Source organism: Petromyzon marinus, chromosome 27, assembly GCF_048934315.1.
Source record: "Petromyzon marinus isolate PM22_M1 ecotype Great Lakes invasive population chromosome 27, UKy_Petmar_22M1.pri1.0, whole genome shotgun sequence".
In the NCBI taxonomy this organism is placed as follows: Eukaryota; Metazoa; Chordata; class Hyperoartia; order Petromyzontiformes; family Petromyzontidae; genus Petromyzon; species Petromyzon marinus.
The window spans coordinates 20,211-46,312 of record NC_133693.1 but is presented as its reverse complement, the minus strand read 5'-3'; the positions used below and the strand labels follow the sequence as shown (position 1 = coordinate 46,312).

The 26,102-nt window shown below is 45.5% G+C and overlaps 1 protein-coding gene across 3 annotated transcripts in view; it reads left to right on the top strand.

Moving 5' to 3' along the window:
* The window catches only part of MOXD1 (monooxygenase DBH like 1), a 44,894-nt gene extending 34,257 nt beyond the window's left edge, over positions 1-10,637 (top strand). For all 3 annotated transcript variants that reach the window (XM_032961922.2, XM_032961920.2, XM_032961921.2), the window contains 5 exons: positions 472-663; positions 1,682-1,741; positions 6,287-6,429; positions 8,794-8,962; positions 9,524-10,637. In XM_032961922.2, coding sequence (XP_032817813.2) covers positions 472-663; positions 1,682-1,741; positions 6,287-6,429; positions 8,794-8,962; positions 9,524-9,733 — 774 coding nt within the window. In that variant the 3' untranslated portion in view covers positions 9,734-10,637. The remainder of the gene's footprint in view (positions 1-471; positions 664-1,681; positions 1,742-6,286; positions 6,430-8,793; positions 8,963-9,523) is intronic.
* Positions 10,638-26,102: the final 15,465 nt, after the last annotated feature.

The window sequence follows — 26,102 nt, the reverse complement described above, 5'->3', positions numbered from 1 at the left end:
CAGAGTGTCAGCAGCGCTTATCCCATGGATATACTGGCGACTGCCATGCCACTCGACTTTTCACCACTAGTTCAGGGCTTTAACTGGAGTTAGGATCACCTCATGGATTGAGCAGTGAGGCACATTAATTTTGTAAAAACATCTCGGCGAGGTGTTATCTCCCTCACTTGGTGTGCAGGAAGTTGTGGGTTCGATTCCAACCTTGATGCCTGCTGTATATTTGGAGTTTCGAATGTTTTTCCCTCGACATTTAGAAATATGCGTTGCATTATTTGCTTGCTATACATTTCCATATAATAAGCCACTTTGTTGAGCTATCATTTGTCACCAGGTCGATTCTGAAAAAGAGCTAGTGGGCTTTACCTAGTAAAACTAAACTAGTAATCATCTAAATAGAAGAGGTAAGTGTTGCCTTGTCAGGGTTGTTTGTCACTTGTTTTCCCCACACCACGTCTTCACGTGTTTCTGCAGGCACTGGGCACAGAGCGCCCGCAGGGCGTGTCGGTGTTCGCTGTGCTGCTGCATGCGCACTTAGTGGGGCGCGAGCTTCTCGTGCGACACTGGCGCGGTGACCGTGAGCTACCGCTGTTGGCGCGAGACTCGGAGTATGACTTCAACTTCCAGGAGCTGCATATGCTGCCCAGCGAGAGGCTCCTCTTGCCGGTACCCAGACCCTCGACACACCACGTGGTCCCCAGGCTGAGGGCATGGCTGCGGAATCAGGCAGGAAGATTTTAACGATATATCCAGGAAAGCTCTGCTGAGTCTCAACGTTCTTCTTAAAGAATAACTGTATAATTAGAAAGATTGCCACTCTGCAGAAATATAGAGTTCTTCCCTTCTCATTTCATTGATACCAACTATGGCCCAATTTATACCTGTCAATTCTCTCTCAAATTTAACAAGGTTTAATTCACGAGACTGAGTCCGTGTGTTGTACATACAGTAGTTGTGGTCAAATGTAGAAGGTGTCTTGTTCGTACCCTGTGATTCTTTGCACCCCCTGCTCCATCACCTATCCAGCTGATGTCCTACATTGGAAAATTTGGCCAATTTCATTCATGTGTTTGGTGGGTGGAAGGATACCAGTGTACTCAATGAAAACGCACACACATGAGGGGGTAGTAATAAAAGCTGTATATTTCGATTCAAGAATCTATTTGCTGTAATTGGTATATCTGTGATCTTGCAGCACAGTTGCTTTGGGATTGTTGTCTATTTTCATCTCCATGGAACCTAACCAACTATAACAGTCGTGAACTTACTGAGGATGGTCTCCTAACAAATATAACTTCATAATCCTAATCTTAAGTGCAACCACGAGTGCTAAAACACAAGCTCAACAAACTATCTTTAAAGTAGCATGTGTCTCCCTGTTTTCCTCCACGCCCATCAACACTCGATGCAACACTTGACACGAAATTTAAACTCTCTTTTACATTACACATCATGATATGTAGCAGCGGACGTTTTCCATAAGAGTGTCGCAAAAAATTCTTAACCCATTTAAGCTTTTGTGGATATATAAATATTATGAATATCCATGATAATTAACAGCTCTGCCAATTCTCTCCTGCTGGGTGAAGGACTACCCATGCTGAGTTGATCACTAGGGTTTTTTGACAATTCTTGTGAGCTAACATTTCACCTGCACCCTATTCTACTGTGCTGTGTTTCCCAGGGAGATCACCTGACCACGGAGTGCGTGTACAATACGGAGGGGCGAGTGAACATGACGTGGGTAAGGTGGCCGCACCTCACCATTGCCTTACAGGAGGAAGTCGCAACCAGCCAGCACAACAATATACACTCTTAGGGGCTTCGACTGCACAGGATGTGCACAGGGAACACACGCACATGCGTATTTGGTGCTTGTGATTAACACCCAAGCTAGGCATACAATGATTATGAAATGTAATTGCTACGTTTACAATAAATTCATCAAATAGAGTATTTAGCATTAAAAATAATGTGTTTGCATGTGATTATTTATTGTCATACCAGTAGCTACCAGAGGCACCACATTCACCACAACTCAAATTGTGACAATTAATTGGTGGGTCAGCCGTAAAGCGAGCAGCTCGAATTTGGAAGGTTGGGAAATCAAACCCTCGTTGGAGGTTGTATCAGCCCATCACCACCCTATGTCAATAAAATTAGTACCATTTGGTGGGGATATGAACAGTGGTTGTCCTATGGATAACGTTTCTCTAACATAGGAATGTGTCATTCAACCACTGACTTAGGGCTGGAAACAGGAATTGTGCAATACTAAATGCTCATTTGTAACACACATGCTCGGGTTATCATTATTATGAGTGAATTGCACTGGTACACATAATGTTCCATAAAACAATCTATGTTGAAAGTACTTCATTGCTATTTTCCCTCCAGAATATACAGATGAGAGCATTGACATTGCTCAGCTGTATGATAGATTCGATAGCAGATGGTTTATATTTAGGAGTTTGTAGTATACATTAACAAACCAAGTGAGATGTTGTGAAACAAGTGATGCCTAAATTTTGATTTAAAGCTTTCGTGACTGCAGTAATTCATATTCTTAGTTTTTTCGGTAAAGTCACGTTGAAGGGAAACAACAAAATAATAAAATATATATAAAACAATAAAAAAAATCTCACGACGTTTCGACCATAACTCAAACGGTCGTCTTCAGGTGTGTTGGTTTGCATAAATGTATTTTTAAACGGCGCATTTATTTATTTATAAAAATGTTAGCGCCACGCGCAACGATTTGGCAGTTTATTTAGGACTAGTCCATCTATATTCTGAAAAGAGGAGGGGGGAGACTAAATTTTTTATAATGTATGCTGTCTGAAAGCCACTGTAAGCGTCAACAATCAATTAAGAGCTGAAATGTTTTATCAAATCTTTCCAATGATTGCTAAGATAGAATCCATCTTCTCGGTTGAAATTGTCTCTGTGCTTGTATATGTGGATAGCCTCATGAACGAATCTCTCATGGAAGCCAGATGGCTTACAAAGAACCTCTGTCTTGGAAAAGTCAATGGCTTTCTGAGATAAGAGCTAAGCTAGTTTTGAAAAGAATTCGTTTCGCATTAGAAGAAGTTACAGCAGCAGAGGTCAGTGTAAATGCGATTGGTATTACCCCAGAGTCGCGGCATCTCTTCAGGAAGGTGAGAGACTCGATCAGCTGAGCTTTCTTATCCCGGAGTTTGTTGAAGGATCTTAAAGTTATGTGAAAACCCTCCCCGTAGAGGCGATTAAATTTTGATTTAAAGCTTTCGTGACTGCAGTAATTCATATTCTTAGTTTTTTCAGTAAAGTCACGTTGAAGGGAAACAACAAAATAATAAAATATATACAACAATAAAAAAAATTCTCACGATGTTTCGACCATAACTCAAACGGTCGTCTTCAGGTGTGTTGGTTTGCATAAATTTATTTTTAAACAGCGCATTTATTTATTTATAAAAACGTTAGCGCCACGCGCAACGATTTGGCAGTTTATTTAGGACTAGTCCATCTATATTCTGAAAAGAGGAGGGGGGAGACGAAATTTTGTATAATGTATGCAGTCTGAAAGCCACTGTAAGCGTGAACAATCAATTAAGACCTGAAATGGTTTATCAAATCTTTCCAATGATTGCTAAGATAGAATCCATCTTCTCGGTTGAAATTGTCTCTGTGCTTGTATATGTGGATAGCCTCATGAACGAATCTCTCATGGAAGCCAGATGGCTTACAAAGAACCTCTGTCTTGGAAAAGTCAATGGCTTTCTGAGATAAGAACTAAGCTAGTTTTGAAAAGATTTTGTTTCGCATTAGAAGAAGTTACAGCAGCAGAGGTCAGTGTAAATGCGATTGGTATTACCCCAGAGTCGCGGCATCTCTTCAGGAAGGTGAGAGACTCGATCAGCTGAGCTTTCTTATCCCGGAGTTTGTTGAAGGATCTTAAAGTTATGTGAAAACCCTCCCCGTAGAGGCGATTAAATTTTGATTTAAAGCTTTCGTGACTGCAGTAATTCATATTCTTAGTTTTTTCGGTAAAGTCACGTTGAAGGGAAACAACAAAATAATAAAATATATATAAAACAATAAAAAAAATTCTCACGACGTTTCGACCATAACTCAAACGGTCGTCTTCAGGTGTGTTGGTTTGCATAAATTTATTTTTAAACGGCGCATTTATTTAATTTTTTATTGTTTTATATATATTTTATTATTTTGTTGTTTCCCTTCAACGTGACTTTACCGAAAAAACTAAGAATATGAATTACTGCAGTCACGAAAGCTTTAAATCAAAATTTAATCGCCTCTACGGGGAGGGTTTTCACATAACTTTAAGATCCTTCAACAAACTCCGGGATAAGAAAGCTCAGCTGATCGAGTCTCTCACCTTCCTGAAGAGATGCCGCGACTCTGGGGTAATACCAATCGCATTTACACTGACCTCTGCTGCTGTAACTTCTTCTAATGCGAAACGAATTCTTTTCAAAACTAGCTTAGCTCTTATCTCAGAAAGCCATTGACTTTTCCAAGACAGAGGTTCTTTGTAAGCCATCTGGCTTCCATGAGAGATTCGTTCATGAGGCTATCCACATATACAAGCACAGAGACAATTTCAACCGAGAAGATGGATTCTATCTTAGCAATCATTGGAAAGATTTGATAAACCATTTCAGGTCTTAATTGGTTGTTGACGCTTACAGTGGCTTTCAGACAGCATACATTATAAAAAATTTCGTCTCCCCCCTCCTCTTTTCAGAATATAGATGGACTAGTCCTAAATAAACTGCCAAATCGTTGCGCGTGGCGCTAACGTTTTTATAAATAAATAAATGCGCCGTTTAAAAATAAATTTATGCAAACCAACACACCTGAAGACGACCGTTTGAGTTATGGTCGAAACGTCGTGAGAATTTTTTTATTGTTTTATATATATTTTATTATTTTGTTGTTTCCCTTCAACGTGACTTTACCGAAAAAACTAAGAATATGAATTACTGCAGTCACGAAAGCTTTAAATCAAAATTTAATCGCCTCTACGGGGAGGGTTTTCACATAACTTTAAGATCCTTCAACAAACTCCGGGATAAGAAAGCTCAGCTGATCGAGTCTCTCACCTTCCTGAAGAGATGCCGCGACTCTGGGGTAATACCAATCGCATTTACACTGACCTCTGCTGCTGTAACTTCTTCTAATGCGAAACAAATTCTTTTCAAAACTAGCTTAGTTCTTATCTCAGAAAGCCATTGACTTTTCCAAGACAGAGGTTCTTTGTAAGCCATCTGGCTTCCATGAGAGATTCGTTCATGAGGCTATCCACATATACAAGCACAGAGACAATTTCAACCGAGAAGATGGATTCTATCTTAGCAATCATTGGAAAGATTTGATAAACCATTTCAGGTCTTAATTGATTGTTCACGCTTACAGTGGCTTTCAGACTGCATACATTATACAAAATTTCGTCTCCCCCCTCCTCTTTTCAGAATATAGATGGACTAGTCCTAAATAAACTGCCAAATCGTTGCGCGTGGCGCTAACGTTTTTATAAATAAATAAATGCGCCGTTTAAAAATAAATTTATGCAAACCAACACACCTGAAGACGACCGTTTGAGTTATGGTCGAAACGTCGTGATAATTTTTTTATTGTTTTATATATATTTTATTATTTTGTTGTTTCCCTTCAACGTGACTTTACCGAAAAAAACTAAGAATAAGTGATGCCTACTTAGATAAATGCATATATTATCATAGTATTTTTTTGTTTGCATTTTTGCTGCAGGTATTGTGGTTAATGCAGACATGAATCCTTGTAAAAAGGTTTCAGTTTTGTTGCCAGAAAAAAGGGGAAAAACCCTGTTATTACATTTTGGTACTGGCAAAGGAGGTCTAATGATGTATTTGTTATTGTGAATAAAAGTTAATTCTATGATAACAAGGTCACATTAATTTCATATTAATGTATTTTTTGCTTGCTAAGTAACTCAGTTTAGTGAGCAGCTCGCAATTGGGAGGTTGCAAGTTCAAATTCTGGTCGGGGTTAACTCCCATCATCCCTCGAGGTCAGTAACTTAGCTACCACATTGTAGTGGAAGTTAATAGTGGTTGTCCTGTGAATCAACTCGTCCCTCTTTATAGGAGTGTAGAAATGGGTAATTTCATCATTATATGTGAATATGGCCAAACAAGTGAAGTCAGATTTCTTGAATGAATGTGGTTACGCGATATTGGGATGTTTTTAAATGCCATTCCTCCATGGTGTGTGTGTGTCAATGTGTTCTTGTGCGTCGCAGGGTGGTCAGAGCACGCATAACGAGATGTGCCTCGCGTATGTGCTCTACTACCCACGCGTCAACCTATCCCGCTGCCAGAGCCTGCCCGAAATCAATGGGCAGCTGGCATTCATTGGAGTCACTGATATCTACAAGCCGGTCACGTGAGTGTCTTCTCTGCACTGTGTATAATCCCCCATGTTTATCAACCCTCTCTGATAATAACACCAGTGAAAAAGCTGCCCCCCTTCTAAAGGGCTATATACAATGTCATTATCATCATCAGTGTTTATTTATTAAGCATTCTCAGAAGACAAAAATAAATTTACAGGACTGGTGAAGTATAACTATGGAGCCATAATAACAAACCATGTTCAACTTTGCCATCATGTCACATCTATTCTAGAAATGCCTCCCCCAGCCCATGCACCTATTTAAATCAGCATCGACCTCAAGGAAAGAAGTTTTCTAAAATCATGAAAACATATTGTGAACACATTCCATCCTTTGTATGAATATTGAACTTCTTTTGTGCCATACATAGCCAACCTTGCTAATCGGAGGTGGGGGGAAGGACAACAACTTAAACGCTTTGGAGGTAGCTGCACGATTATTGTATGCATGACTCATTAATTAAACTGCCAGAGAGTTTCCAAAGAGTGCAGAATCATGTGGCCCCTTATGCAGATATCCAAAGCACCAAGTACTAAAGTACTTAGTCGAGCAACCATCCTATAGACTAATGGAATTGTGTGATACAGTGAGGGAAAAAAGTATTTGATCCCCTGCTGATTTTGTACGTTTGCCCACTGACAAAGAAATGATCAGTCTATAATTTTAATGGTAGGTTTATTTGAAAAATGAGAGACGGAATAACAACAAACAAATCCAGAAAAACGCATTTCAAAAATGTTATAAATTGATTTGCATTTTAATGAGGAAAATAAGTATTTGACCCCTCTGCAAAACATGACTTAGTACTTGGTGGCAAAACCCTTGTTGGCAATCACAGAGGTCAGACATTTCTTGTAGTTGGCCACCAGGTTTGCACACATCTCAGGAGGGATTTTGTCCCACTCCTCTTTGCAGATCTTCTCCAAGTCATTAAAGTTTCGAGGCTGACGTTTGGCAACTCGAACCTTCAGCTCCCTCCACAGATTTTCTATGGGATTAAGGTCTGGAGACTGGCTAGGCCACTCCAGGACCTTAATGTGCTTCTTCTTGAGCCACTCCTTTGTTGCCTTGGCCGTGTGTTTTGGGTCATTGTCATGCTGGAATACCCATCCACGACCTATTTTCAATGCCCTGGCTGAGGGAAGGAGGTTCTCACCCCAGATTTGACGGTACATGGTCCCGTCCATCGTCGCTTTGATGCGGTGAAGTTGTCCTGTCCCCTTAGCAGAAAAACACCCCCAAAGCATGTTTCCACCTCCATATTTAATGGTGAGGATGGTGTTCTTGGGGTCATAGGCAGCATTCCTCCTCCTCCAAACACGGCGAGTTGAGTTGATGCCAAAGAGCTCCATTTTGGTCTAATCTGACCACAACACTTTCACCCAGTTGTTCTCTGAATCATTCAGATGTTTATTGGAAAACTTCAGACGGGCATGTATATGTGCTTTCTTGAACAGGGGGACCTTGTGGGCGCTGCAGGATTTCAGTCCTTCACGGCGTAGTGTGTTATCAATTGTTTTCTTGGTGACTATGGTCCCATCTGCATTGAGATCATTGACACGATCCTCCCGTGTAGTTCTAGGCTGATTCCTCACCGTTCTCATGATTATTGCAACTCCACGAGGTGAGATCTTGCATGGAGCCCCTGGCCGAGGGAGATTGACAGTTCTTTTGTGTTTCTTCCATTTGTGAATAATCGCACCAACTGTTGTCACCTTCTCACCAAGCTGCTTGGCAATGGTTTTGTAGCCCATTCCAGCTTTGTGTAGGTCTACACTCTTGTCCCTGACATCCTTGGAGAGCTCTTTGGTCTTGGCCATGGTGGAGAGTTTGGAATCTGATTGATTGATTGCTTCTGTGGACAGGTGTCTTTTATACAGGTAACAAGCTGAGATTAGGAGAACTCCCTTTAAGAGTGTGCTCCTAATCTCAGCTCGTTACCTGTATAAAAGACACCTGGGAGCCAGAAATCTTTCTGATTGAGAGGGGGTCAAATACTTATTTCCCTCATTAAAATGCAAATCAATTTATAAAATTTTTGACATGCGTTTTTCTTGATTTTGTTGTTGTTATTTTGTCTGTCACTGTTCAATTAAACCTAGCATTACAATTATAGACTGATCATTTCTTTGTCAGTGGGCAAACGTACAAAATCAGCAGGAGATCAAATACTTTTGTCCCTCACTGACATGTAGTGACATTGCTGTTCCCTGTCATGCCACCACTCGGGAATCTCACATTGGAAGGGCAAGACTGTGACTGTTTTGTCTGCACTCTCTAAATGGTTTGCTCTTGGCTAACATTGTACCACACACAATGCACTGTGGGCCCCTGTTCTGCTGCCCACAATTCAGGACATGGCCGTTCCTCATCAAGGATCCCATACAGTACCGCAATTTGACATTCACGGAGGCTATGGACCGCTTCCGCTGGGGCCGCCGCCAGCGCCGCCACTTCAACCAGCTCGTGCTGAGACTGCCCGTTAACATCCGATGCTCCAAATACGAGCTGGAGGAGTGGTCGGTGAGTAGCTCTCTCTGCCTCACTGAGGCCCACGTCTGCCCGGTCCTGTATCAACCGGAACCACAAGTCCATCCACCCAAACCCCTTGTCTGTCCAGCCAATCCCATGTCTGCCCAAACCCCGTGTCTGTCTGACCAATTCTGTCCACCCGAACGTTCTGTCCGTCCGTCCGAATGCCGTTCCTGTCCAGTCAGTCCCGTGTCTGCCTGAACCCCATAATCATGCAATCATTGCATCCAACCAATTCTTATGCCAAACCAAATTTTGTGTCGGGTTCTCAAGAGGAGCGAGTTGGTCACCAATGACTGCACAAAACATAAAATTTGGTTTATTAATTCAGCGTATTCCAGCTCTGAGAATTAAATAATATTTCAATAGAACCAAAGAGTATTAAATATTTCAGTTTTACATAGAATGCAAAAGTAATTTTGTGATGTTATCTTCAGGGATGTTTCTTTAACAATGCAGTCCACTGCAATCTATGTGTAAGCAAATGTTAATGGAACCTACTGGAACCCACAAACTCATTATCACTCATCTCCATATGTTCCTCCTGTACAGGTGCAAGGCATGGTCACAAACCCTGAGGTGCAGGTGCCCTGGACTTCGCTGAACACCAGCATCGTGTGCCCCACAGGAGTTCCTGTCTCGGGTCACCACAGGGGTCCCAGGGTGCAGGGGGAGGGTCTGGCTCAGGGGGCACAAAGGAAAGCATCCACGGCCATCACGGTCGTTGCACTTCTCGTACTTACTGGTTCGCCAAGTACATAGAAGCAATCGCTGGATTCACATCTAACATTGCCCACCACTTTGCTTTTTCATACTCTGCAGATTCACGACACGTTACTGTAATCATAGTCATTGACATCAATGGAAGATGCAGTAAATCGAGTTCTTATCTTGTACATATGAACTTTCGTTGCGTGTTCAGAGCTGTGTGACATGAGTTTGCAGGCACGCCACTTTAACGTTGAAGCGATGTCTTCATTAGTGAGAATAAAGAACTGAAAGCGATGTTAGATACCCCGCGATATTGCTATCTGGTAATGGATTGGATGTTACAGCCAAACTGCAGTGACATGCCTGAAAGTAATTTTTTTGTAAAACTTCATACTCGTGTTGTAGAGAATGGGACACAGAGCCTTGTTTGCGGGTTTAAAGAGTTGTTTTACTGAGAGTGTGTCTTTAAGTTTAGCCTTGGTTGCACTCCGTAATATACTAAAGTGACACTGCCGAACACCAAGGTGAAGTGATGCTGTGGGCGAGATCATTAAAACTGGGCCAGTTTCTGAGTTATATGGTCACTGTGCTGGAGGCCCTCAGAGTAGTTCTCATTGATTCCCTGGTGATCTCATTCTGACACCTGTGGTACCATGGTATAAAAGACATGCACACCATGAGTGCCAAATTGACTGGACTACCCTGGTGCACCGATGCTGTACAAATAAAGCAGTGTTTGTCAAGAAAAGGAGTTTGTGTTTTTGCATACATGAGATATTCTGAAGGTCAATACTCCACAGTACTTTAATGTTGTTATTTTTACTATGTTTATAGTGTCTAAGAATAAAATGTAATGCCCACTGCGATGACCAGGAACACATCTAAGACTTCTCATGCAATGTATGGTAGGTTTATGAAACTACATCAATAATAAAGTCAGTGGAGGAATAATGTATATCACCTCTCTCACTGTGATTCGTAACACTGAATAAATAACTCCACATTCGTCGCTCTATCACCACTATGAACTCCCCACTTCGTCCAACTGGCCACTTGGCTGTTTGAATCTCCCGTCACTCTCCCCATGAGTTCGTCCCTCCCATACACATGCTTGTGGAGTTTCTTCAATGCCCAACTCATAGCCGAACATTCATGTTCAATAGTGGAGTACTTGATTTCTCTGGGAAGAATTGTTTTGCTTGTATACATGACAATGGTTTTCACCATCATGTTCCAACATCAATACTGCTCCCAATCCTTCAGCTGATGCATCAGTGCGTACAATGAAAGTTTACTTTCATCAGGCAACCTTAAAATTGATTTATTTGCCATATGTGCTTTTAGATTTTCATCCTGACCTTCGCCGACCACATGGCCAAGAAATTCAGTTTTGATTTACCTTACGTGATATTATTTTGGGCGCGGTGAGGTGTTGCCTCAGGCGATCCAGTACCTTTGTCAACACACGCTCCTCCCATGTCTCAGTGTGGACAAATATGCAATCTATGTAGTTCAACACAGGGGAATCCCTTCCAGTAGCTTCACACATCATCCTGGTAAATACCGCTGAAGTGCAGAAACTCAAAATGATACAACTTTAAATGGATGCAGTTCTTTGTTACAAAGACCGTTTTGGGTCTGCCCTAAAAAAAAATTGCCAGTAAGTTTTGGCGGTATCACTGCAGTTCATGGAAACGAGATTCCCTCTCGTCGACGAATCTATGACTAGATTATTTGATTGAAGCTGCGTTGGTAGCAGCGCACGAACGCAGTTAACAAAAATAAACTATGAAAACTTTTATTTTACCAAGTAAAGCCCACAGGCAAGGCCCTCAATTTTGGCAGAAAATGACAGGCCAGTGTCTATTTTTATATGCGAACAAAAATATATTTGTTAAATTTCCCAGTTTTTATTTTTTATATAGCATAGTATGACTAAAGGCAGTGTAATAAATAATTTCTCATTCAAAATTTACACGGAAAATTTGGCCAATTTCGGCTAAAAACGACAGGTTAGTATTTCGATTTTTACACGTGAAAAAAATATATGTTACATTTTCTAGTTTTTAATTTATATATAGCATAGACTAGAAGAAATTGGAGAATTCCCTTCTCATTAAAAAATGACACTAGAAAATTAGCCAATATTGGCGAAAAATGTTCCTTAAGAAATATATTTCGTTATTTACACTCTTTGTATTTTATATATGGCAAAATATGACTAAAGGCAATGGATTAATTAACTTCTTGTTAAAAATGTACACTTAAAATTTGGCCAAATTTGGCGAAAAACGACAGGTTAATATTTAGATTTTTACACGTGAAAGAATATATTTGTTAAAATCCCTAGTTTTTCTTTTAATTATAGCATAGTAAGACTAAAGGCAATGAAGAATTCACTTCTCATTGAAAAATTACACTGAAAATTTGGGAGGAACACTTTGTGGAGCTCCTTACCCCGGTGGACATGCCCTCTAAGGAGCCAGTCCTCGAAAAATGCTGAGGGGGTCGGATCAATGACGGCTGCCAAAGTCACTGACGGCGGTCGAGGGCTTTCATCGTGGCAAAGTTGCTGGGGTTGACAAGATTCGCCCAGAGTTGTTGAAAGCGGAGTGTCGTGGTTAACACGCCTCTTTAATGTTGCATAGAAGGCGGGTACAGTACCTCTGAACTGGCAAACTGGGGTCATGGTTCCCATTTTAAAAAAGTAGACCAGAGGGAGTACTCCAGCTACAAAGGAATCGCACTCCTCAGCGCAATGTCTTGTGGGAGGTGCTGCGGGAGTATGATGTAGTGATGCCGCTTTTGTGCGCTATCCAGTCTCTCTATTCGCAGAGTGAGAGCTGTGTCCGTATTCTTGGTGTTAAATCAAAGTCGTTCACTATGGGTGCGTCTTGTCTCTAATCCTGTTTGTGATTTTCACGGACAGGATATCAAGGTACAGGCCCAGGTATGGAGAGTATCCAGTACAGGGGTATGGGGGTGGCGTCGCTGCTTTTTGCAAATGATGCTGTCTTCTTTGCATCGTCAGTCAATGATCTCCAGGTTAGGCTTAGGTTTAGGGTTAAGTTTTGGGTTAGGGGTTAGTTCAAGGGTTTAGGGTTAGGGTTCATGGTTAGGATTAGGGGTTGGAGTTAAAGGTTTAGGTTTAGGGTTTGGTTAGGGTTAGTTAGCAATAAGGTTGCGGTTAGGTTAGGGTTAGAGGGTTAGGGTTAAGGGTAAGGGTTTAGGATTAGGGTTGTGGGTTAGGGGATAGGGTGAGGCTTAAAGGGTTTTAGGGTTGGGGTAAGAAAGCTAGAGTTAGGATTAGGGTTATGGTTTAGGGTTAGGCTTTTAGGGTTAGAGTTAGGCTTAGGGTTTAGGGTTAAAAAGTTAGGGTTAGGGTTTAGGGGTTAAGGTTTAGGGTTAGGTTTAGGTTAGGGTTTGGGTTTGGGGGAAGGGTTACGGTTATGGTTTAGGGGTTAGGGTTAGGCTTTTAGGGTTTAAGGTTAGGGTTTGGGTTAAGGGTTAGGGGTTAGGAGTTAGGGTTGAGTTAGGGTTAGGGGTTAGGGTGTATGGTTCGGGGTTAGGGTTAGAGGTTAGGGACTAGTTAGGGTTAAGGGTTAGGGTTAAGGGTCAGGGTTAGGGGGGTTTGGGGGTTAGGGGTTAGGGTTAGCGTTAGGGTTAGGATAGTTAGGGGTTATAGTTGGGGGTTAGGGTTACAGTTTAGGGTTTGGGGTTAGAGTTAGGTTAGGGTTCAGAGTTAGGGGTTAGGGTTTAGGGTTAGCGTTAACGTTAGGATAGTTAAGGTTAGGGGTTAGGGTTGGGTTATGGTTATGGTTTAGGGTTTAGGTTAGGGTTAGGTTAGGGGTTAGGGTTTAGGGTCATGGTCAGGGTAAGGGGGATAGGGTTAGGCGTTAGAGTTTAGGGATAGTGTTCGGGTTAGTATGATATATAGATTAAAAGTGGGACATTTCATGATGAAATATTCAAATAAAAAAATCTAATTGGCATCCTAACCTTTGCCGTTTTTAGCTAAAATGAGCCAAATTTTTCACAGATTCATTTTTCAAGATTAAGTGCATTTTGATTTAAAGCTTTCGTGACTGCAGGGATTCATATTCTTTCGTTAAAATCGCGTAGAAGGGAAACAATAAAATAATAAAAATATAAAACAATAAAATTCTGACGACGTTTTGACTGCAACACAAGCAATCATCAGGTGTGAAAACCACAGCGAGAAAATTTGAAAAAAGTGGCGTTTTTTTAAGGTTAGCACCACGGAGAGCAAGTGGGCAGTTATTCAGATGGACGAGTCCATCTATGTTCAGAAAAGAGGAGGGGGGAGACGAAAATAATGGATGCGGCCTGAAAGCCACCATAAGCTTGAACAATCATTTAAGACTCGAAATGGTTTATCAAATCCTTCCAAAGATTGCAAAGCCAGAATCCATCTTCTCGGTTGAAATTGTCTCTGGGTTTGTATATGTGGATAGCCTCATGAATGAATCTCTCATGTTAGCCAGATGGCTTGCAAAGAACCTCTGTCTTGGAGAAGTCAATGTCATGCGAGCCTACTGAATTATAACAGTGATCTGCCACGGCCGAGGTGTTGGTCCTACCGTGTTTTAGGTCTGCTTTGTGTTCACGAATGCGGTCCGAGACATGTCGTTTGGTTTCTCCAATGTAACTACTACCACAGAGGCAACTCAGTTTGTAGACGCCAGGGTACTGTATGTTCGGAATCACATCTTTTACAGACGAAACCAGATCACGGATTTTATGTAATGTGTTGAATCGGACCTGAATCTTGTGTTTATTCAAGATTTCGGAGATATTTTTTTGTGATCCACGCAATGTAGGGTAAAGTGATGGTTATGAAAGGCTCCTCAAGAGGGTCCTTCTTCATGGTTGGAGTGATAGCTTTGCGGATTGTAGGAGTAACCATTAGCCTTAAGAGCTTGGTGTACGTGCTTGAGTTCACTGGCTATGTATTTCTGGTCGGATATGCATTGGGCTCTATGGTGCAGAGTCTTGATGAGGGAATTCTTCTGGGATGGATGGTGGTGGGAATCCGGTTTCAGGTAAGCATCCGTATGGGTAGCTTTTCTGTAGACAGTGGCTCATTGAACCATCAGGTCTCTTTTTTATTAGGACATCCAAAAAAGGTAGCTTGCCATCTTTTTCGACTTTCATAGTAAATCTGATGGCTGGGTGTATGGAATTGATGTGGTCGAAGAATTTGTCTAGAGTGGCTGTCTGGATGGCGTCAGTCTCAAATTTCTCCATGAATAAGTTGGCTACAACCGGAGATAGGGGGGAGTCCATTGGGGTGCCCTCGGTTTGTTTGTAGAAAGTTCAATTCCAAGTGAAGTATGTATTGGTTAAGCAGTGTCTCACCAGGGGGGGTATCTCAGTGTTTAGTCCTTGATGAACCAAGTCTTCAATGATTGCGATGGTGTAAGGTACAGGAACTTTGGTGAATAAGGAAACTAAATGCAAACTGACATGCAGGTCGTCTTGGGACAGGGAAATACCCTTGATTGTCGATACCAGGTGAGTATAATTTTGTACCGCAGAGGTGGTTTTTCCAGTGAAAGGCCACAGGATTTCAGACAGAAAACGAGCCAGTTTGTAGGTGGGGGAGTTGATAGTAGAGACGATTGGACGAAGGGGTGTATCTACTTAATGTATTTTTGGTAAGCCGTATCATCTTTGTGGCCTGGCAGCAGAAGGTTTCAACGAGAACTGTATGGTTTGATCAATTAATGCGGTTGAATAAAAAATGATTGTGTTGGTTAGGGGTTAGGGTTAGGGGTTAGGGCTTAGGGTTTGGGGTTAGGGTTAGGGGTCACGGTTAGGGGTCAGGGTTAGTGTTAGAGGTTAGGGTTAGGGGTTGGGGTTGGGGTTAGGGGTTAGGCGTTAGGGTTAGGGGTTAGGGTTAGGGGTTAGGGTTAGGGGTTAGGGTTAGGGGTTAGGGGTTAGGGTTATAGGGTTATAGCGTTAACGGTTAGGGTTAGGGGTTAGCGGTTAGGGGTTAGGGTTTTAGGGTTAGGGTTGTAGGGTTAGAGTTATAGGGTTAGAGTTAGGGTTATAGGGTTAGTGTTAGGGTTATAGGGTTGCTGTTAGGGTTAGGGCTAGGGTGTTAGGGTTAGGGTTATAGGGTTAGGGTTTAGGGGTAGGGTTATAGGGTTATAGGGTTAGGGTTAGGGTTAGGGTTTAGGGTTAGGGTAGGGTTAGGGGTTAGGGGTTAGGGTTATGGGTTAGGGGTTAGGGTTAGTTTTAGGGTTAGCTTGAGGGTTAGGGTTTGGGTCAGGGTGAGGGTCGGGGGTCGGGGTTAGGGTTGGGTTAGGGGTTAGGGGTTAGGGGTTTAGGGTTAGGGTTAAAGGTTAGGGTTAGGGGTTAGGGTTAGGGTGAGGGTCAGGGTTTAGGGTTAGGGGTTAGGGGTTAGGAACTTGATTCGGTGCTTTCGTGACTGCAGGAATTACTCTTTGTTTTTTTCGGTAAAGTCATGTAGAAATAATAAAAAATAAAATTATATAATAGCATACGACGTTTCGATTGCAACACAAGCAATCATCATCAGGTACAGAAGAGCTAAATTTAAGAGAGAGAGGAAACACGTAACCGCAGAAATATTTACAGACCCTAAGTAGTAGGAATTAACACAGACACACCAGGGGACACAGAGAGAGACAGAGGAGCACACTAAATCAAACAGGGTTTAGCAAAATTTGGAAACTATATAAAGCAACACAGACGGTCGGTTAAAACACAATTAACGCATGGTCTGATTGATTATGCTATTTCAAAGATTAATAAATTTTAATTTAAGTGTGAAATTTAAGAGAGTGATAGAACACAGACCGCAAAGAGACATGGGGAGAGACACGCACACAGTGAAGAAGTAAAGCAGCATCTCTGTGCCGAAGCCTTAAATAGACAGAGACGGCGGGGCTGGGACTTAGAGACAATGGGACACAAATTAGCATGAAGAGAGCACATATCAAAGGACGGTGCGCGTAGGAGGAAGTCGCAGCGCACACTCGGTGACACCAAGGCACACACACAGACAGAGATAACACAGCGTCGTATGCTATTATATAATTTTATTTTTTATTATTTCTACGTGACTTTACCTAAAAAAACCAAAGAGTAATTCCTGCAGTCACGAAAGCACCTAATCAAGTTCGAATCACCTCTACGGGGAGGTATGAAGTCTGTGTCTTTGTGTTGTCTCTGCTGGTGTATCTGCCTTTGTGTCTTGACTTGGTGTTTGTATCGCTGTGTTGTCTCTGCCTGTGTGTGTGCCTTGGTGTCTCCGAGTGTGCGCTGCGACTTCCTCCACAGCCCCTGTGTGACAACTCGTGCCCTCTACCCGCACCGTCCTTTGATATGTGCTCTCTTCATGCTAATTTGTGTCCCATTGTCTCTAAGTCCCAGCCCCGCCGTCTCTGTCTATTTAAGGCTTCGGCACAGAGATGCTGCTTTACTTCTTCACTGTGTGCGTGTCTCTCCCCATATGTCTCTTTGCGGTCTGTGTTCTATCACTCTCTTAAATTTCACACTTAACTTACAATTTAGCAATCTTTGAAATAGCGTAATCAACCAAACCATGCGTTAATTGTGTTTTAACCGACCGTCTGTGTTGCTTTATATAGTTTCCAAATTTTGCTAAACCCTATTTGATTTAGTGTGCTCCTCCATCTCTCTCTGTGTCCCTTGGTGTGTCTGTGTTAATTCCCTCTACTTAGGATCTGTATATATATCTGCGGTTATGTGTTTCCTTTCTCTCTTAAATTTAGCTCTTCTGTACCTGATGATGATTGCTTGTGTTGCAATCGAAACGTCGTATGCTATTATATGATTTTATTTTTATTATTTCTACGTGACTTTACCGAAAAAACCAAAGAGTTAGGGGTTAGGGTTTAGGGTTTAGGGTTAAGGGTTAGGGTTTTAGGGTAAGGGTTTAGGGTTAGGGGTTAGGGGTTAGGGGTAGTGTGTGTGAGTGAGTGTGATTGAGTGTGGTAGTATGTGTGAGTGAGTGTGAGTGAGTGTGGTGTCCGGCAAAACAACCCCCTACCTCCTCGCAGTGCCGGACGGGCAACTCTGTCGTGGACAGTGCTGTGGGGGGAGGGCCAATTCCGATTGGTTCCTCCCCTCATGGCGTCTGTGACTACCACAGCGGCTAAACGGGGGCTCTGGATGGGTGCGAGGGGCTGGTAACCCCTCCACCTTCAAAAAATTACCACGAAACTACGACTTTAACTTAAATATGTAACAAATAAGCTTGTGCCGGAGGCCCCGGTGGGACAGGCGTCTATGACGTTTCCTGGCCAAACCCCAATTGGCGGAGCCAGGAGATTGAATCTCAACCCTCGGGGCTCCTCCAGAAACAACGAAAAGCCACTACGGATGGCCACGTGGAATGTTCGAATGCTCACTGCGGAGGAGAGGCTACCACTCCTCTGTCGGGAGCTGGACCAGTACCGCCTGGATCTCTGTGGCATTCAGGAGGTCCGGTGGACCGGTTCTGGCTCCTGCCACCATGAGGGGTGGACAGTCCTCTACTCGGGGCAGCAGACTGCCAAACAACAGGGTGTGGCTCTTCTTTTGAACAAAAGAATGAAGGGGGCCTGGGAGCGTGGCGGTGAGGTGTGGGAAGCTGTAAGCCCCAGGCTACTTTGGGCTCGCCTTCCCATCAATCGGAGGCGAGGATTGGTGGTCGTGGTTACTTATGCCCCCACCGAAGACGAACATCCGTGGAGGGATGCAGGCAAAGTCGATGAGTCAGATGCCTTCTATGACCTCCTGTCACAGGTGCTGGCTAAAGTGGCCCCTCGGGATAGAGTCATCTTGTTGGGTGATTTCAATGCCCGAGTTGGTCACGATGCTGGCACCTGGCCTGGAGTGATTGGAGGGCATGGGCCGGATCAGCTTAATAACAACGGTAGGAGGCTGCTAGATTTTTGTGCAGCCCATGGACTTGTAATTACCAACACGCTGTTCCGGCATTGGCGCATCCACACAACATCATGGATGCATGCCGGGTCCAAGCAAGAACATCTGCTGGACTACATAGTGACAGACCAGCGGTTGTGAGCCCATGTCCTTGACACCAGGACCTACCGTGGAGCTGATCTGCCCTCTGACCATCGACTTGTCATCTGTAAGATGCGCCGCCCATTCTTCCGCTCCGGTGGTGGGTGTACACCCAGGACCCCATTCCAACCAAAAGTGGCCTGGTCTCGGTTATCTGATGAAAGTTGCAAGCGAGAATTTCATCATCGCCTGCGGCTGGGGTTGGCACCGTCCCCCACCCCTCCTGATGTCGAGGGAAAATGGGGAGGTTTACAACTGTGACTCATGCGGCTGCAATGTCTGCTTTGGGTACGCGGTCAGGACCTCCCCAGAGACCCTGGCTGACAGAGGAGGTGTTCAGGATGGTTGAGAAAAAGCGACAGGCCCACTGTCATCGGCTACAGAATCCCACGTCAGAGAATGAGGAGGCTTACCGCAACCTTCGCTCGGAGGTTCGGAGAGCCGTGAGGCGCTGCAAGGATGGGTGGTGGTCGCGGGTTGCTGAGGAGATGGAGTCTGCCTCAGTGGCCCGCGATCAAAAATCTCTATTTACCTCCATCAAAAAAGTAACCTGCAGCTCCACACCTATTACCATCATTAGGGGAAAAAACGGTCATCCAATCTCCGACCCCCAGGAACAGGTTTGCAGATTTGCTGAGCATTTCTGTGAGGTCCTGGGGGAGGGATAATCCCTCAGCCAGGAAAACATCGTGGCACAAAGTGAGGATGACCCTGCTGAGGCTGCGGTGCCTCAAATATTGGAAGAAGTCACCCCCTGTGAGTGGCTGGCTGAAGTGCCATCTGTTGAGGAAGTACTGAGGGTGATCCGGAGTCTGAGACCAGGAAAGGCAGCGGGCAGAGATGATCTCCCAAGCGAAATGCTGAGGGAGGGTGGAGTTTGTGCACAGACTGCCCTATATGACATCATAACAACAGTCTGGACCACTGGACGGGTTCCGCAGGATTGGAAGGATGCCCTGGTGGTCCCCCTCTTTAAGAAGGGGGACCGCACAGACTGTAACAACTACAGGGACATCTCACTCCTCAGTGTGCCGTGAAAGGTCCTGTCAAGGATTATTCAACATCGCCTTGCCAGGCACGCTGAGGAGAGGCTTGCGGAGCCCCAATGCGGTTTCAGGAAAGGGCGGTCCTGCACAGATGCCATATTTTCTGTCCGTCTGCTACAGCAGAGGTGTAGGGAGTTCCAGCAAGACCTACATCTCTGCTTTATTTACCTGGTCAAGGCCTATGATACCATCAATAGGCTTGGGCTCTGGGTTGTTCTTCGTGCTTTTGGAGTACCTGACCCTCTGCTCACGATCATTAAGGACCTTCATGATGGTGAGTGGGCCCGGGTAAAACTACGTGGCCGGGAGTCCGAGCCTTTCCCTGTACACCTTGGGGTGCGACAGGGATGTCCTCTGGCTCCCACATTATTTAACATCTATTTCGACCACGTAGTTCGTGAAGCCTTCAATAGCTGTACCGGGGGAATCTCCATATGGTACAGATATAATGGGAGGCTGATGGATGCCCGGGTGCGGTCAAGGGATGGCTCCCTATTGCTCAACCACGTTATGTATGCTGATGATTTGGTAATAGCTGCTCATTCAGAGGAGGAGTTGGAGGCGCTGCTGCTGAAACTGGAGCTTGCCACTAAGAGGTGGGGCCTTACCATCAAGCCCCACCAAAACTAAGCACCTGCCCGGGTATTTTGTGCCAACAGACACTCCACTCCCACAACTCCCAATTGGTAATGGGGTAGTTGTGGAGATAGTGGAGCGTTACTCATACCTGGGCAGCGTGCGCATGACCGGTTCCGGTAGGTAGTGTGTGTGTAGGTACGTACGTAGTGTTTATAGTATATGTATGTTTGAGTAGGTACTGTATGTGTACATAGTGTGTGTGTAGTGTATGTAGTGTGTGTGAGCGAAGTGTGTGTAGTGTGTGTGTACGCAGTGTGTGCAGTGTGTGTGTACGTACTGTGTGTGTACGTAGTGTGCATAGTGTATATGTAGTGTATGTATGTGGTGTGTGTGTATACGTACTGTGTGTACGTAATGTGCGTGTGCGTAGTGTATGTATGTCGTGTGTGTGGCGTGTATGTATGTAGTGTGTATGTGTAGTGTATGTACGTAATGTGTGCGTACGTACTGTGTGTATGTAGTGTGTGTAGTGTATGTGCAGCGTATGTATGTAGTGTGTGTGTGTACGTACTGTGTGTATGTAATGTGCGTGTGCGTAGTGTATGTATTTTGATTAAAAGCTTTCATGACTGCAGTAATTCATATTCTTAGCTATGTATGTCGTGTGTGGAGTGTATGTATGTAGTGTGTATGTGTAGTGTATGTACGTAGTGTGTGCGTACGTACTGTGTGTGTGCGTGTGTGCCCCCAGTCTGCCACTGAAGCAGGTGAAGCAGAAATTCCAGTGCATGGACGTGAAGCTGAAGGAGAACCTCCTCGCTGTCATCGATGAGTCGGCCACCAAGTTTGGGTAGCTACGCCACTACACAACACTATACACTACTACACTATACACTACTACACTATACACTACTACACTATACACTACTACACTACACACTACTACACTACACACTACTACACTATACACTACTACACTATAGACTACTACACTACACACTACTATTCTATACACTACTACACTATACACTACTACACTACACTATACACTACTACACTATACAGTACTATACTACACTGTACACTATACACTACTACACTATACACTACTACACTGTACACTATACACGACTACACTATACATTACTACACTATACACTACTACACTATACACTACTACACTATACACTACTACACACTACACTATACACTACTACACTATACACTACTACACGACACTATACACTACTACACTACAACACTATACACTACTATACTATACACTACTACACTACACTACACACTACTAGACTATACACTACTACACTATACAGTACTACACTACACGGTACACTATAACACTATACACTACTACACTGTACACTACTACACTATACACTACCACACTATACACTACTACACTACACACTACTACACTATACACTACTACACTGTACACTATACACTACTACACACTACTACACTATACACTACACTGTACACTACTACACTATACACTACTGCACTATACACTACTACACTATACACTACTATACTCTTTGGTTCTATTCGGTAAAGTCACGTAGGTAAAAAATAAAACAACAAAAATCACGACGTTTTGGCCACAACACAAGTGGCCTTCATCAGGTGAAGGGACCGTGCTGTCACGAAGACAGCGTTGGAATTAAGAAGTCAGGCCAGGTCGCGTCCTTTAAGCTGTGTGGGAGGAAACCAAACGCTTTGACAAAGGAATTAGCATAAAGTGCTGATAGAGCTGTAGAGGGGTTAACTACGCGCTGTTGCGTAACCTGCATTGCCACCAGGGCAGTGCAGCATTACCCCTGGGTACAACAGTTGGGGTCAGTCGAGGTGAAATGGATTGTAGCCAGGGTTTGGTACGAACCAATCAGACGGTTCCACGTGGGAATGTATGATTGGTTCTGCCTGGCCACGAAGGAGTATAAGACGGGTGTCCCAACGGGCCTCGGGGAGTCCTCTCCCTACACGAAGACAGAAGACTGGGCTGGAGCCTAGCTAGGACCCTGGACCAGCCTTCCAGCTCTTTTAAGGGCTAAGGCTCGGCATACCCAGTGGTCAGGACCCACCGGTGCCAGCGGTGGGTCAGATAGCCTCCCCTAGGTCCTAGCCGGAGGACTAGGATAGCGGTTGACGTGTGAGTCCCGCCAAGTCCGGAGGCTGTACCTCCTTAGGTATCAAGGAGGTTAGCGGTAGACGTGTGAGTCCCGCCAAGTCAGGAGGCTGTACCTCCTTAGGTATCAAGGAGGTTAGCGGTAGATGTTTGAGTCCCTCCAAGTCCGGAGGCTGTACCTCCTTAGGTATCAAGGAGGTTAGCGGTAGACGTGTGAGTCCCGCCAAGTCCGGAGGCTGTACCTCCCTAGGGTATCGGGTGAGGGGACCGTATATCCCTCTGTGTTAAGCATTGTATAAGGAAATAATACAATAAACAGAGTGTGCCTCCTAAGAAGTCTGTTCGTCTTTACAACACTACAACTGGAGTCAGAAGTGGTTGGAAATGGAAACAAGAAGTTCAGCCCACGCGCGGAGCAAGAACGAAGATAACGCTGTCTCACCTGCAAGCACCGCCAGCTCCGCTGAAAATGCTGCCGCGTTGACGGCCGCCCAGCCACCAGTTGAGTAGCCGGTTGGGGAACGGACTCAGGGCAGCACACGGCCGTCTCGCTCAACTCCTACAAGCCGCGGCCTCCATCCTCGACAAGATCAGCTCGGAGGTCGCGAGCGGATCGAGTCAGCCGCCGGCAGATGTTCCCGCCATCGGCCAAGGCGGACATTTTGATTTTCCCGCCGGGGAACCACGTGATCCCACCGGAAGCGGAAGCCAGGGGCGTCCTGGGAACGTAGGGGGCCAATTACGACCTGCAACGTCATCAGCACACGATGCTGCGAATTCAAGTTCCTCAGCGGACGCCGCATCATCACTGTACCGACACGGTACAGTATACTCTATCGGCTGGGAAATGACCAATCTGCGGCTCGAGACGGTGCAAGCTGAGGAGGAGACGACGTCCGCCCTCCAACAACACCTGCCCATCTTCCGAGAATTTGCATCTGAAGAGGGCGACTGGGTGGCGTTCCAGCGTCGCTTCCTGAGTCACCAATAAATGGTGGGCTGGTCGGACGCACAGGCGCTCCGAGCGCTACCGGCCACTCTGGACGATGATGCTCTCGCTCCTCACCATCCCCAGGCACCAAAGGGCGACTCTTAAATTAGCCCTCCGACGGATGTCCGACGTCTACGGGCCTCCATCCGACGTCCGCAGCCGATTTTACAACAGGCGACGCCGCCCTAAAGAGTCTCTGTTGGCATTCCGGACCGCTCTACTGGCGATGGCCAGTAGGCCATCGACGCCATCGTTCTCCAGAAGATGCTGGAGCTAGCGCGTGAGCTGCGCATCGTCATCCAAGCGGTGGACGACGACAGTATGTGCTCGCTACGAGCCGCTCGGTGCATCCACGCACATCTGCTGCTCCACACGGAATCGACCATCGCTGCCTCGGTTTCGACGTCGGAGCCTGCCAGCAGGGACGCCGAGTTCTCCCCCGACCGGGCCTTCATGGCGACCAGGTCAATGGGCCGGCGATCGTCCGACCACGCTGGTCGCCGTAACGACCAGCAGCGGGGACGGCCTCCTCCACGCGGCGACATAACGTGTTTCAACTGTGGCCGACGAGGCCACATCTCCTCCGACTGCCGTGTGCCTCGACGACGCCCCTCCGCATCCTGGGGCCAGGACTACAGGACATCCACGGCATTGCGGCAAAATCAGGCAAGTCGCGACGCCTCTCACGCTCGGCCCTCATTCACACCATACACACCGCAACGCACAATAAGAAGGGCTCGCGATTCGGCGTGTGATGGGGGGTATTCTGGCGTTTGTTCGCGGCCACTCGGACCTGGGCAGTGGTCTGAGTTGGCCCATAGGGTAGTCGCGGCGACGGCAGGTTTGTCTGTGGTTGTCGGATCAATCGAGGGTGTGGAATTTCGCGTGTTGGTCGATACTGGTGCGTTGGCTATGATCATTTCGGATTTGATTTACAATATACTGCCCGTACGATGCCGCCCCTTGGAACAGGTTTCTATCCCATGTTTCGCCGCTAAAGGCAGTTTGCTGGACATTATCGGGCAAATTCAGGCGCAAATTTCGATTGGAGACATTAAATTGGCAGGTCCTATTTTGGTCTCTTCTTCCCTCGCCGTGCCGTGTTTGTTAGGCACTGATTTTCTCGCGAAAATGCCTATTAAGATCCTTGTAGATCAAGGCTGCATCGAACTCCCGTCGGGTCAACGGATGGCGTTCTTGCCCACACCATCACATCCGCGCATGGCTAAAGCCTCGGTGCAGGCGTTTGTCGCGAGCACAGTCCGCATTCCGCCAGGGACACAAATGCTCGTGCCCTTGCAACTTAAAAAACCGCTAGCCCCGGAGGCCTCGGCACATGGCATTTTGCTGGGGCCTTCAAACGCAGCTGCTAAGGGATTAGATTTGGTGGCTGCACAGACCCTCGTAGCAGCCGACAGGGAGCCGTTCTTGCAGGTTTTGAATGTCGGATTGTCCACAACCGTCATTCCGCAAGGAACTGTGCTCGCTCACGCAACCCCGGTGCCGCTGGGGACCGGAGTCGCGGGACACGTGCGTGACACGCCGCAGGTCCCACCTCCTTCCAAATTGGATGAGAGATGGTTGGATGCGCTCTGCACAGACACGGGTGATCTGTCTCATTCGCAGTGAATTAAATTGCGCGCTCTTCTGCGAGAATTTTCCAATGTCTTCAGTAAATCTAAATTTAATATTGGCTGCACCAAGCTGCTGCGTCTCCACATTGATACTGGTGACGGTGCCCCGATTCGACAAAAACCCGTTGCGGCTTAGCCCGGCGGAGAAACAGCATGTTAAATCGGCTGTGGATGACATGCTGGAGGCCGATATAATTTCTCCCTCCACTAGTCCCTGGGGTGCTCCAATAGTGCTGGTAAAAAAGCACGATGGCAGTCTCCGTTTTTGCGTTGATTTTCGGCGCCTAAATAAAATCTCGGTAGCGGACGCCTACCCTCTCCCTCGTATGGACGAGTCATTGGATGCCCTGGCAGGGGCACACTATTTCTCCACCTTGGACCTTCTGTCGGGGTTTTGGCAACTCCCCCTCGACAAAGCGTCAAAACCTAATACTGCTTTTCGGACACCACAGGGCCTTTTCGAGTTTAATTGATTGCCCATGGGTCTCCACTTGGCCCCAGCGACGTTCCAGAGGCTCATGGAGCTGGTCCTCGCTGGGCTCCAGTGGGACTCATGTCTCATTTATCTTGACGACGTCATCGTCTTTAGCCGCACGTTCGGCGAACACATCGAACGGTTGCGTGCTGTCTTCTTGAAAATGCGGGCTGCTAACTTAAAATTCAAGCCGCAGAAGTGTCACCTTCTGCGTGAGTCTGTGCGCTATCTGGGCCACATAGTTAGCCGCTCGGGCATCTCTACCGACCCTGAAAAAACGAAATGTGTTCAACAATGGCCGACCCCTACATCTGCGGGCGATGTTTGTAGTTTTATTGGTTTTGCGTCGTACTACTGCCGGTTTGTTGCTGGCTTCGCGACGATTGCCAAGCCGCTCCATGCCCTTACGTCAAAAGGGGTGGCGTTTCATTGGGGGGACACAGAACAGGCTGCGTTCGACTCCTT